General features: G+C 37.3%; 1 protein-coding gene across 6 annotated transcripts in view; it reads left to right on the top strand.

The window, feature by feature from the left end:
• Positions 1–14695, top strand: part of CACNB2 (calcium voltage-gated channel auxiliary subunit beta 2) — a 395023-nt gene that overhangs the window by 197658 nt on the left and 182670 nt on the right. Inside the window, exon 1 of one of the 6 annotated variants that reach the window (XM_020966897.2) lies at positions 11074–11368. The exons of the other annotated variants lie outside the window; for them this stretch is intronic. Coding sequence (XP_020822556.1) covers positions 11318–11368 — 51 coding nt within the window. The 5' untranslated portion in view covers positions 11074–11317. Of the gene's footprint in view, positions 1–11073; positions 11369–14695 lie in introns of those variants that run through there. 6 annotated transcript variants of the gene reach the window in all.

Genomic DNA, 14695 nt, shown 5'->3' on the forward strand with positions numbered 1-14695 from the left:
CAGAGTGAAGAGCCAGCAGGCGGCCTAAGGAAGGGTGAACCAGGCCAAGTGGGTGAAATGGAGCACGTTAAGGTTTCCACGCCAATGGGTATTGATATCAGGGCAATGAGTGGCTGCTGCCTTTCCATCCTGGGTAAGATAGGGAGACCCAATCTCAAAATAAAATAAACTGTAAAATAAAATGGACATCATAATTCTTGCCCAGCCTATATCATGGAGTTGTTGTGAAGAAAGTGTTTTGTAAATAAATAATGAAGCTCTGTAGAGTCAAAGGTTGAGAACTAGAAGGAACTCTCCCTCAGTTTATAGATGAGGGAAAAGAGAGTTTAAGTGGATTTCCCAAAATCAAACGGGTAGTAGAAATATGTAATGATGGCTGATGTTTGTATAATGCTTTTGAGTGCATTAAGGTTGGTCAGTCACCTTACATACATTATTTCATTTGACCCGGTCAACAGCCTTGTGAAGTAGATATTATAGGTATTCTTCCCATTCAACAGATGAGGAAACTGGGGTTATAAAATTAGAAAGTTAGACTGGGCAATCTCTGTTTTCCTTCAGTTCTAAAACTTCCTTTGATTCCACAATTCGACTAAAAGTCTTTTGAATCTAATTATCCACTTCCTCCTTCATCATAAGAGATATCAGCCCAGGTATGTTTCTCACAGGGCAATAAAGTTCTTTTACTTTAGAATTAAATTCTAAGAAGAAAGCTGAACAATTTAAGACGGTTCACGCAGCGCCTATATCAGAGTCCTAAGAATAACGCATGTGAGAACCACTGCCAGCAAGGTCAGTTAAAACAAAAAAGTCAGAATCAAATGTTTGAGGCAAAATCCACAACTGACTAACAGAATTTCATTTTATTCAAACCAAATTCATTTAATTCTAGTTTAAATTTCCTGCCATTTCTTCACTTAGCCATTGATTTGCTTCCAAATATGTGTATAGATTTTCTGTTTACACACTGTACATGACTTGCTATATAATTTGTTCCCTGTATTCTACAGTCTATCAAATTATTTAAGCTTTAAATACCAAGTATGATTTCTATCATTTAGTTATGGCTATCGCCACATGGTAGATGCTTATGCTGTATTTCAAGCTGACATAAGTATACACATGGCCCTTTTCACTTGATGTTGTTCTTAATTAATCTCTGTGTGAGAGGCTTGTAATGTAATGAGCTATACTTTTTTTTAAAGTCCACTCACTGTAAAATGTAAAAAAAAAAATCCAGTAATTAAGAGCTTCCTAATTCTAAACTACAAACCTTGTAGGTCACTTATAAAGACTTATTTACTTTTCTCTCTGATGCCTATTGCTTGTTGGAAGGGATGTCTTATTTATCACCAGTGCCAAAAATATATCTTCATAAGCCTATTTTTTTAGACAGGGTACATGTAATTCATCCTTTGCTTTCTGAAGCATATAAAACTAAAGACTTTTTTATTAGTTTTACTGTATATGGAATTTCTGGATGTATCATGAACAAACAGTACTCTCATTCCTATTTAAAAAAAATCCTCTTCAGCTCCATGTTGGCAGGTACTGTGGCTTATTGAATCATTGTATCTTCCATAATGCATTGCACATAGTGAATACTTCATAATTATTTGCTGATCAGGATATTTTAACACTTCAAAGATTTTCTTAAGAGAAATACGTTTTCCCAAGAGATTCTTCTCCCATTCTCAGACAGCACTGAGTATTTATATCAACAGGATGTGCAACTTGTTCATGCCCACCTCAGAAGACGCATATCCAATATCAGAAAGCCAGTAGCAACAACCAGGTGAACAAGAGAATCAATAGAGAATAGATGTAGCTGAGAAGCCTATTGGCTTCCTGATGCAATGGACCATCCTGGATCACTAAGCACTATTCATATGATGTTGGCAAAGAGTTAATTGCTGCAAATCACTCCATTTTCTGCATTGAGCTGTGGAAGACAAATATGACCCTGGATAGAGTTCACATGACATGAGCTGGTTTGAAGAATTTGTAAAATATAATAAATGCGAGTATAGGAATTTCCTTCCTAAATGTGGATACACACACATATACCCCCAAACCAAAACCAAATAAGTCTGCAATTAAAATGCAGGTCAGTTTCAACAGTCCTGAAAGAAGAACTGAAGATTCAAAAGCTTTGATCCTCTTTGGCCCTAGGAGTGTCATTATTATCTTCATTTTACACCTGAAGCAACTGAGGCACAGAGGTTAAATAACTTGCTTGTGACCACATAGGAGGTAAAGTGTTAGGGGGAAGGTTTAAACCTAGATTTCTCCTAACATGAGATTTTTTATTCATTCCAATATACCAAGATATCTCTCTTAACTATATGAGTATTTTACACCTAGTTTCCTCATTTGTAAAAATGAAGATAAGAATACTTATATGGCCTATCTCACAAGATTTTTGTGAAGATCGGTGAGAAGACATATGTAAATTCCTCATTAAACAGTGAAGTTCAAGGCAAACAAGTTCTTTTTTCTCCCGCAAACATGTTTCTAATGTAATCCCGCTCTCAAAACCCATGGACACGGGACTCCCTTCTCACTGATGGACATGAATGCCCTGCCCTACTTGAGAGGCAAGGTGCAGAAGAGAGGAGAGCTCTTGATTTCTCTTCAATCTTCAGTGTCTTCAAGCTTATACACTGAGGTATATGTTAAAAAAAAAAAAGTTGAAGAAGGCACTTGAGCATAAAGAACAGAAAGGGTAAAGGAAAGGGCTTCCTGAAACGGTTGCTCTTTGAAGGATGATAAGGATTATGAAAAAAATGAAGAGGGACTACATTCCAGACAGGAGGAATGGCATTTGCAAATGTACAAAGGTGAAAGGTCGAATGTCAAGTTTGGGAAATAGTCGAATTTGACTGAAAGGTAGAACGTGTGAATGGGAGTAATTATGAAACATAGCCAAAAATGTAAATTAGAGCTAGATTGTGGGTGACTTTAAGTCCCACAGTCAAGAGTTCATACTTTATCTCAGAGGCAGTAGGGAGCCACTGATTGTTTTTGAGCTGGGGAATAAATTGGTCAGGTCTTTGTCTTGGAAAGGTTTTGGTAGCGGGTGGACAAAGGGATTGGTAAAGGAAGAAAGTGGAAGCAGGGAAGATCAAATAAAGAGGCTCTTAACCTCAGAGCTGTGACACCAGAGGTGATGAGGGTATTATCTCTAGAATATCTAGGCCATGTAAGTGTAGAGGAGAAAGAAGAGGGAGACGTTGTTGTGGTAGGATTGCTCTTCACTAGCAATAGTAACCGATGTGAAAGGTTGAAACATAAAACAGATATAGATATATTCAATCAAATACATCTTTTTAAAAGCAAAATTTAACCCTGGTAGAGGTAGGCATAGTTCATTCACTATAGAAAGAGATAAATATCTATCTTTCTGTTTTACAAAAGTTTTAATTCTAGGATAGTCCTTTCTAATTTCTATTGTTGTAAAAAGTTTATAGGACCTCATGAAATATATTTCACATGAAAGAAGCAATGTGGTTTAGTAGAAAAAGCCCTGGATTTGGCATTAGAAGACCTGGATTTCCTGGTTCCAAGTTATGTTACCTTAGATAAGCCATTTACCTTTTATAGCTCTCAGTTTTCTCATCTATAAAATGGGAATAAAAATACCTATACTATTTATACTATTTATAATTCCTATAATATTTATGATACTGATAATATTAATACTATCTATAATATCTATGGCATTTATACCACCTATAATATTTATAATACTGACATTTATACTATCTGTAATTCCTGTAATACTTCTACCTATAGTATTTACACTACTTATATTTATAATACTGATAATATTTATATATAAATCCTATAATATTTAGAATGCCTATAGTATTTATACTGCTTATAGCATTTATAGTATTGATAATGTTTATACTAATTATAATTCCAATAATATTTATATCTATGGCACTTATACTACCTATAATATTTATAGTACTGATATTTATACTATCTATAATTACCATAATATTTATACTTATAGTATTTATACTACCTCTATTTATAATACTGATATTTATACTATCTATAATTCCTATAGTATTTATGTTACCTATAATATTTCTCCTGCTGATAGTATTTATACTATCTATATTTGATATTTATAATATACATTATACTACCTATATTTATAATGCTGATATTTATACTATCTATATTTGATATTTATAATACACATTATAGTACCTGTATTTATAATGCTTATCTATAATTCCTGGTATTTATGCTACCTATAGCATTTATAATACTGATAATATTTATGCTATCTATACTTGACAATATTTATAATACCTATCACATTTTTGCTACCAATAATGTTTATACTACCTCTAATATCTATAATATTTCATAGGGTTATTGTGAAGATCAAGGATAAAAAGTTTGCCATGTGTCTTGGAAGCAGGAAAGCACTAACAAAAGTCAGTGATTAGGACCAAACAGCCATTTTCAGGAGGACTGGTTTTCCAGTCTGTCACAGTCCCAGCTGAGGCTGGGGCAAAGGGAAAGGAGTCAGCTAATTTGTCCAAAGTGTTTTCAGTGGCAATAGGAAGTTGAAACTGATATACACCCTTTGCTGAAAGATAAAGTATTCATTTCCAGGTAGATCCTTGTCCCATACATCAGAAAATATAGCAGAAAGATAGCATTTATCTGTATCTCTGAGTTATTTAATTATAGTGAGTGAATGTTGTTCTTGTTCATGTGAATTCACTGTCATTTTATAACATATCATACTGACACACTTAAAATGTGCTCTGTAGTACAACAGTATGAATGTAGGAACTGTCCTTTATAGAGAAAAGGACAAAAAGCTTGACCAAGGATCTATGTTTGCTACTCTCTTTTATAAGACAGGCAAAATCAAATAGGGAGTAGAGCATCGGATAGGCCACTAAGTGGAACAGTAATGGAGCACTGGGCCTGGCGTCAGGAAGATCTGGCTTAGCGTGGTGCCTAGCACAGAGATGCTGGCACACAGACACACATGCGTAGATGCTTAATAAATGCTTGTTTCATCTCTTCCTTCCGTTGCATCGAGTCAGGAAGACTTGAGTTTGTGTCCTGAGTCGTGTGTGTAATAGCTCTATGACTCGAGGTAAGCCATTTAGCCTTTCTCAGCCTCAGTTTCTTCATCTGCAAGATGGGGATAATTGGATAATAGTAAAACCAATTGAGATAATATATGTAAAGTACTTTGCAAACCTTGTTACTACATAAATATTAGTGACTGTTCATGTGATCTTCATCTTTTTTCTATGGTTCTGGGGCAAGTAACTACTATCCAACTATTTGTAGTCATTTTAATTAGATAAGATAATTGTTTGTGTAGTTAAATAAAAGTATTAGGGTGTAAGCTTGTTGTCTGTGGACTCAAAAAAGCATCTTTGGAATATTCCTAGTGGGAGACAGGCCTGATATTTGCCAGTGGTGTTCTGGAAAAACTGGATCTTGGGGGGAAAACCAACAGTACATTTAAGACACACTTTTAAGTTTGATTTGTATTAGTACTTTCTCCATCATATTTTTAAGTCTAGAAAGGCAACAAAAGACTAAAGCAAACCCTGATCTGTAGCTTTTGTCAGAGTCCAAGGTGTAAATATTCACCCTAACTGTAACAATTGATCCGAGAACTGGTCGGAGCTGGTGCTTCTCAGGCCGCACCTCATCCTGATCCCATTTGATTTTGATCTCCTCACCCGAGTCTCGGTATTTTGAAAGCTGTTTATTCCATGTATCTCGGAGATGGTTGGTATTGGTTTGGCAATATCCTTTAAAATGCTGCTCTTAAGGGGCAGCTAGGTGGTGCAGTGGATAGAGCACCAGCCCTGGAGTCAGGAGGACCTGAGTTCAAATCCGGCCTCAGACCAAACACTTGACACTTACTAGCTCTGTGACCCTGGGCAAGTCACTTAACCCCAATTGCCTAAAAGCAAAAAAAAAATGCTGTTCTTAAGTTTTTATGAATCAGTGTTACGGTCAACAGTTTGGTCGGCGTGATGGTAAGGTATGAGGACAATTTTTTTGGTTGAATTCTCTAAGATATTTTGAGGACCCTATTTGTAGTAGGAGGATATGTGACTACTAATCCACAAAAAAAAAAGATATCAAGTTTATGGTGCATAGTTATAGCTCCCAGGTAACATCGTAATAGGTATTCAACAGGTACTAAATTTTTACAGCTTGCAGTGGTATGTTGTGCTGCCTCCATTGTTTCCTGGAATAATCTACTTTTATCAGTAAAACTGAGCTCCTTTAAGATAAGCCTTCTTCAGTTTCTTGAAGTGATTACCTGATCCTGAACTGCCATCATAGACTCTCCTAGTTACGCAAAGAAATCTGTGTCACTTCTTTGACAACATGTTCTTGGCTGACTTCATGTGGATGTTGCCTATGAAAGGCCTTTTGATTCTACTCTTGGGTCTTAGCTATTCCATAAGCTCCATCCAAAGATAAGGTATTTGCAGTCACATTCGACAAATTCAGTGGCATTATTATGATCAATATTGCTATTATTACTAGCTGTGTGGGCAGCTAGGTGGCCCAGAGTACTAGGTCTGGAGTCGGGAAGACTCATCTTTCTGAGTTCAAATCTGGCCTCAGACTCTTCCTAGCTGTATGACCCTAGGTAAGTCACTTAAGCCTATTTGCCTCAGTTTCCTTGTCTGTAAAATGAGCTGGAGAAGGAAATGGCAAACCACTCCAGTATCTTTGACAAGAATAGCCCAAATGGGGTCACAAAGAATTGGACAGGACTGAAAAACTGCTGAACAATGTGACAATGTGACTAGGGTAATTTCTCTTAATTTCAGTTTCAATGTAATAACTGTAGTATCTTAAGACTTCACAAGTTTATTGTGTGTCTCAAATGAAATAATGTACGTAAAGTGCTTTGCTAAATTTAAAAGTGCTTTGGAAACATAAATTATTATAAAACATAATACTAATAGCTAATATTTATATTTACAGAAGGCTTCTATCATGGAACCCTGTGAGGTCAGTGGTCTGTTTTAAAGACTAGGTTTCTCTATTTTGTCCAGGCTGGACATACAGCAGCCACTCAATGGACTGATCCCATTATTGGGAGCTTTGACACACTCTGTTTCCAGCCTGGCTCCTTAAGGAGCCAGGGAGAGGGACTGTGCTCCTGGCCTCTCGCCAGTTTGATCCTGGACTTAAAGTGGATAGCCAATCAGCTTAGTAGCTCAGAGCTCCCTGGCTCAAGCAAGCCACCAGAGCCTCAGCTTTCCCAGTAGCAGGAATTATATTGTTTTCATCATTTTAATGTTTAGGAAAGTGAGATTCCTGATAGTTAAATGGCTTCCCATAGTTACCTGGCTAGTAAGGGGAGTGATTCAATGCTTGGGCTTCAGCTCCCAATTCCAGCCCTCTTCCCACCACACTATGCTGAAAATTGCATTGTATAAATTCTGAGTACTAGAAACTCATTATCTCCCCCCCAGGGCGGTTTATAAAATCACAGGCAACTGGCAGGAAATGATTCTGTGTAAAAATTGGAATCCAAATTGTAAGAGAACAATTTAATAATAGGGCTGAGGCTCAGATATTGCTTTGTTCTTTCCCACAGCTTTCTCAATCAATAGCCAAGCATTCTATTCAGTTTCGTTTTTGTTGTTTTTTTAAGCAAGCATTTACAGTTAGTTATCACTGACAGTATAACTAGTTTGGCAGAAAGAAAATTTGATTTTGAAAAACCCCTGTGTGTGTGTGTGTGTGTGTGTGTGTGTGTGTGTGTGTGTGTAACTCTTTTGCATTTTCCCCAGCTATTATATGTAATCATGTAACCCTTGCAAAGGTTGTTTCCTCATTGCCACTTCAGGAAAAATAGAATTTGGCTGTTATCAAAAACACATGTGGGTTTTTGTGTGTGTTTTCCTTTTTTATTATGATTCATAAGCTGGCTGGCAGCAGCCATGAATATTCATGTTTGTACACAACATCACCCTGTGCGATGACTGATGGAGTCATGGGTGGCATTAGCTCTGAAGGCAGGTGGGGTCAAGGGGGCCTTTTCACATGACCCATGCCAGTTATCTAAATAGGTTGAATTACAGTGAGATCTAAGGCTATCTGTAAGGTGTCCTGTGAGCTTTTGCCACTGGGGACTTCTGGCAAAATAATGTTTTTCTTCCTGAGCCATGACCCTGAAGCACAGTAGCAAGGGCCCACTTGTCTGTTTAAAGCAAAAGTCACCTAATAGAAAGCTGCTTCTGAGTGTACCTTCATTGCACCTATGCCTTCTGTTTGTATAAACAGTAACTGTTTGGTACTCAAAGAGCAACAGGAAAACAACCATCCTTACTATAGACAGCGTGGGTCAGTAATTAGAATGATGGCTTTGGAATCAAAAGATCAGGGTTCAAATCCTAGTGACCTTGGGCAAGTCTCACCTGATGTCTCTAGACCTCTAAGATCTCTTCTACCTCTCAATCTATGATTCATTTATCTTAAGATCCCAGGTTAGAGATATAAAAAAATCAATAAAACATTTCTTTTAAAAATAAGGCCATAGAGCAAAATGAGCAGAACCAAGAGAACATTGTATATAGTAATAATAGCAGTATTGTCTTTAAGAATGACTTTGAGTGCAAGTTATTTTGACTATTATTAATGCCCAAATTAACTACGAAGAAGATATGAAGAAAGATGCTATCTGCATCCAGAGAAAGAATTGATAAAGAGAAGTATGTATGGAAGAATTTTACATATATGTGTGTGTGTGTGTGTGTGTGTGTGTGTGTATGTGTGTATGTATACACACAGGCATATATATATCTATTTGTGTCTACTGGTAACCATATCTAGAGTGAGATGGGGTGGTAGGGAAGAAAGAAAAGAAATTTACACAATAATTTTGTTGTGTATTTGAAAGGACTAGCAAGTTGTACGTAGTAGAGTTAGAGTTTCATGTGCAATCACCTTTTTTATTGTACTGTGTTATGGAAATGCTTGTTTTATTCCATAAATTAAAAATAAAATCTTTTTTAAAAAATGTGATGTTAATAAAAAAAAGAAATAAGGCCACAGGGAATGGAAGAGGTGTGGCCTGATTGGAAAAGGACAGGTATTATCTTGATTTTTTTTAAAAAAGGGAAGAGAGCAGAGTCTGCAAACTAGAAGCAGTCTTCCTTGGTAGAGGGGAATTTCCTCTTCCAAGAAGTCTCACTATTATTGGATTCACAAATCTGGTACCTAACCCTATCTCTTGCGAATATTTAGGAAAGGAAACAGTGACCCGAAGAACAAGTATGGCTTTTCTCAAGAAGAGCTCATTATTCTAAAGGTGAGGCCACGGCTCTCTAAGACTGAATTTTTACCAACAAGGAGGCACTGGTTGCAAGAAATACAAGGAAACAAAGTAGAATTCATGTTTGAGGCAGCTTGGGGGGGAGGGGCAGTGGCTGAAGGACTAGATCTAGAACCAGAAGACCTGAGTTCAAATCCAGCCTCAGATACTTCCTAGCTGTGTGACCCTAGACAAGTCACTTGACCTCTGTCTTCCTCAGTTTCCTCATCTCTAAAAATGGGGATAATTATAGCATCTACCTCACAGCATTATTGTGAACTTTATCAAATGAATGTTTTGCAAACCTTAAAGTGCTATATAAAGTTATTATTATGGAAAGGAAAGTGTCTGACCTACATTCTAGCTTTGGAGAAATCAGATTTCAAAGGGTTTGGAGCAGGGGTGGGGAACCTGTGGTGTTTGTCCTGTGAAGTTTGGATTCAGTCAAAGGGCTGCACTTGAGGACCTAGAAGGCCACGGGTTCCCCCAGCCCTGGTTTAGAGAAGAAAAGATACAATCATATGGAATCCAGTCCTACGTGGAAGAAAACACAGGGGAGACAGGAATCTAAATTCTGCAGACACAAGTAGAAATCTCATGAGGAAGAGGAGAGGCACCTAAAAAAAATGATGTGAATTCCGAGAAGTCTCATCAATATTCTAAAAGATGAAAGTACAAGTAACTTTGGATGAATGTACAGAAGATTGAAGATTTTTTTTTGAAAGAGTAGCACCCACCTGCATATATAGCACCCTGTTGCAAGAGTCCCGAATCCCCAAATAAGCTGAAGCTGGCCAATAATACTAAAAATAGCAAGGAAAAAAAAGACAGTGTTTTGAGGAGGAAGAGGGTTTTAAACTAAATTGGGGGCAAGAGGAGCTTTTGTTTTTTTCAAAAGGACTAGATTGCCACTTGATGTGAATAGGATTATGATAGAGGGCAGTGAGAATGCTAAATTGTGGTTTAACTTTATCTTTTTAAAGCCTTTTTTATAGAATAAAAGGGTTAGCAGGAAGTAGAAGGCAAAGATAAGGAGGCAGACAGCACTCTCAAGTTACCAGGGAAAACCCTGAAAACCTCAGGATTGGGCTGGGCCAAGGAAGTACGGCGGCCAGTAGGAAGAGAGAGGCCTTGAACACCTTGAGGCTGCTTCTTAGGGGACCCTGCCAGGGGAAGGTGGCCATTTTAGGGCTTACCTCAGATCTAGGTCTCCAAAGAAGGAAACCTTTTCAGCTTATTACTCTTTTAATGGAAGTTGCTTGCTAAGTGAGAACCATGTTCAGTCATTTCTGGAGTCAGGAAGGACAAGTGGTATCCCTGCCCCCAAAATTTCAGTGACCTTCAAGGAAGATCTAGTGGTCCCACCTTAGGTATGTCTCTCATGTGGAGAAGAGGGAGGCAAGTTTTTTGTTTACTAGGAAAAGGGATGAGTGGAAGGAGGCCTTTTTCAAGATTGAGAAATGATCCTTCCCTTTGATTCCCGAATATATTTCAGGACATTAGTCGACTTGAATAGGATCAGCTTGTTTTTCAGTTGTGCAAAGTTATTGTGTGTTTGAGAGAATATCACTCCCTAGGATTCTGGCTTGCTTCTAGGCATGCAGCTGATATTAATGAAATGCCCCCTCTGCTTTGACAAGTCTACGGCTCTTCCCCTCTCCGCCAGCTGACGTCATTCAAAATTGAGAGGAGCCCTCCCACTCGGGTTTCTTAATTGAATGTGATGGGCTTCTCAGGCTCCGCTGAGGCCATTCTGGAGTAGAGAAAAAAAAACAGTTTGAAAAAGTGCAACCTGAGAAACTTTATAGCGACATAACTGGCTAAGGCTATATGCCCCAGGCCAAGAAGGAAAAGGAAGCCGGTTGACATGTTGTTCCGACAAACAAGACTGCTTGCTTTTAGATTTTACTGAGTTTTCGTTCCTGTGAGAACTATTCCTGCTGGAGTGGCTGGCCCACTTGGAACTAGTCTGGTATGCTTGACAGACGCCTGCTGTCTCCTCAAACTAAGTGCATTATTCCTGGGGTAAGCATATGGTAAAGGAGTTCAGGACAGATGCCCAGTGTGGTCAAGAGAGGGAAAAAAAAAAAAGGGGATGGTGCAGACTTACTAACAAACTTAATTGAATTTTACTTTCCTTACTTTTCAATGTTTTTCCTATCTTGCCAGAAATGTTACAATTCCAGAGAAATTGTGGATAGTGTTAACGACTTCTATCTTGAGGCTATTTAAACAAGTAGGGCTCTGGTCCTCTTTTTTTGAAAGCCATTAGTGTGGTCAGGTACGTTGGTGGATCAGGCGTAGGTGATGTGTGTGCCTGTTTACTGTAGGACAGTCGCTGCAAAAGATGACTTAGACTACCTTGAATCTGGGCTGACAGAACGTCTGAGTGAGCACTTCTGTGTCTGGGGCCTTTTAATGTAATCAACATGATTCTTGCTTCCTGCATGTTGCTGCATAATGAGATTTGGTCATTGTTTGCCACTTCTGAACCTTGAATCTATGATCCACATCATGCAATTAGGCTGTAATGAAAGGCAAATGTATTGTTAATAACCAGGAAGTACAGGATAGCCCTGTACAAACATAAAAGAACTGTGGGGTCTAAGGGGCTCAGTTTACACTTATTATAAAAGTGCTATCATTTTTCCCCCATGGGTAAGACAAGCTTCACAACAGGTTATAGCTTCTGAATATAACATTAAAACAGAGCATGAAATCATAAGATGTTAAATGTCCTTGAATATTTAGATAATGCTCTCTAGGCAAGGCAACTTGATTTTTTAAAAATCCACTCTAAGACATCCATTTTAAAATACTTTTTTCCAGGAACGTACAGGGTGTCTCCAAAGGCTTAGTGTAATTGTAAGCCTTAACAACTTAAAACTGCCCTAAGAGTTTGGGGACACCTTATATGTTGCTTCCTATTGATCCAAGACACGCAACATTTTTGGAAGAAAAATGCTTCTTGAGACGTCTAAGAAATATTTCTTTATGCTTTTGATTTCATCTTTGTTATCTTTTCTGAAATTGCAGGTCTAATCAATGTGACTGGCTAATTTCTTACTATTTTTATGCATCACTGACTATTTGGATTGATAGTTTATAAATGTGTGAATTGAATATTTAATGGAAACAATTTAGGATTTGACTCTTCATGCCAATGACCATTAACATTTATTAACAAAACTATCATTATCTGTTTTCTCTAAGCTCTGACTTGCCTACTAAGGCCTGTCTCCCCCTAATATTAATGCTTGAGGACTTTATAATTTTCTGGGATGTTTGCAAAAAGCAGTAGATGCTTCCCAGAGGTTTTGAACATCTCCCCAAATAAATATGATCCAAGGTAAAATGTGATTAACAGCCAAAAAGAGGTCTAGCCAAATCTTCCCAAATGAGGGAAGCTTACAGTAACACATGACTGTTTCAATTGTTACTGTAAGCCATCCACCCCTACTCCTAAAAAAAAAACAACTTTTTTTAAAACCACTTTGCCAAGTCTCTTAAGACAGTTGGCCTCAGAATGGCTGCATTTTCCTGGGAGGTGGGCGGGAGGGAAATTGACAAAAATTGAGGATTCTTCAACCAAAAGGAAAAGGAATCCAACTTTGTGAGTTATCTGAAACTTTCTAACAGCATAAGACACATGAATTTACACTCGATGTCCATAATTAGAATGTGAATTTTTTTAAAAGTAAATAAGTGCAATTAATTCATGATTAATTCAACAGAATTATACATCATTCTGATAGAATAAACTGTAATATTTTTGAGTTGGCCCTTTGACACAGACAAACTCATTCTTTTGAAGATTTCTGTTCTATTTTAAAAGTATTTTTGCGTATCTAGAATACCTTTAACTTAACAGCAGTGAAAGAGCCTCTGGGATAGAGCTGAGTCATGAGTCTAATAAATTTCTACCAATGATAAGAAGCCTTCCTCAGATACAAAGAAAACTCTGAATCATTCATGAAAATAATTGTTTTCTCACTTTTCCCAATAATTAAAATAGAACCTAAATAAAATTTAATTAAATATTGATTTTGTTAACCTAACTACTCATTCAACAAATATTTAAGCAGCCCCTGCTATGTGCTAGATGTTTAGCATTAAAAGATAAAAATCATAATCTCTGTCACCTCAAGGAGCTTTTGTTCTGATAAAAAAGGGATGAGCCCTTTATATGAATAAGTATGATATGAAGTAAAATGTGATTTAGAGCAAAGGAGAGCTATAAAAGTGTGATAAGAAATTTGCGGATAAAGATCACTCTGTGCTGAGGGGATCAGGAAGGAGGTGTGTCTTAAAGGAATGAGGATTTAAATAGTCTCAAATATGGCAGGAGTATATTCTAGGTATATGAGGTAACCTGTATAAATGTATGGAGGCAGAAGGGGGCAGAATGAGATCAGGAAATAATGGAGTAGCCTGGTTTGAGTGGAACATAAAGTATGTTAAGGAAATTGGGCAAAATAGGTTGAAACCAGATAGACAAAGACCTTAAATACCAAGCTAAAAGTATTTCACCCTGATGGTAATGGGGAGCCATGAAGGGTTTATGAGGTAGAGCATGATATGACCAGATGTATGCATTAGTAAGATTATTTTGGCAACTTTGTGAAGGGTTTATTAGATAGCAGTGATACTAAAGGCAGTCAGTAGCAATTAATCTAATCCAGGTGAGAAGTAATGAGAACCACAGCTAGGGTTTACTGTAGTATGACCTGAGAAGAGGGGACAAGTTTGAAAGGACAGAAGTAGTATGGGGGAGGAGGAAGAAAGTTAGAGTTAATAAGGACATCAAAATGCTGAGCCCAAGTGACTGGGAGGAAGGTGATTCCATCAATAGAAATAGGAAAGTTGGGAGGAGGAGCAGTCTTTGTATATGAATCAGTCAGTCAACAAACATTGAGCACCTACTATGTACAAGGTTTCAGTGTACTGTTTATCCAATCTTGCCTTAGTTTCACAGTAAAATCTCTCTTTTATATGTGAGAATGTTATCAACATTCATTATATTGAACATATCAAAACATTCCAAAATATAAAAACGTAAAAGAAAAAAGCTTGTATAAGAACCTGAAATTTTATGTGTAATATGAGGCTTTTAAAAAGTATATACATGTGATATTTATATATGTATACATGTACACACATATATAAATATATGTAGAGATATGTTTATATATTTATATAATTTAATAAAGTAACCACAAAACTGCTTTGCTTAATTCCTGAGTGCTATAGCAGTTTGGGGAAGAGAATGACATCACTCATCTCCCTCTACCCCCACATTCCGTTGAAATGCTCAGTTCCTTCCCGCTTTTGTCATACCTTTCCTTTTTACAT

Source organism: Phascolarctos cinereus, unplaced genomic scaffold (genome assembly GCF_003287225.1).
Source record: "Phascolarctos cinereus isolate Bilbo 61053 unplaced genomic scaffold, phaCin_HiC Scaffold_1;HRSCAF=81, whole genome shotgun sequence".
Lineage (NCBI taxonomy): Eukaryota > Metazoa > Chordata > Mammalia > Diprotodontia > Phascolarctidae > Phascolarctos > Phascolarctos cinereus.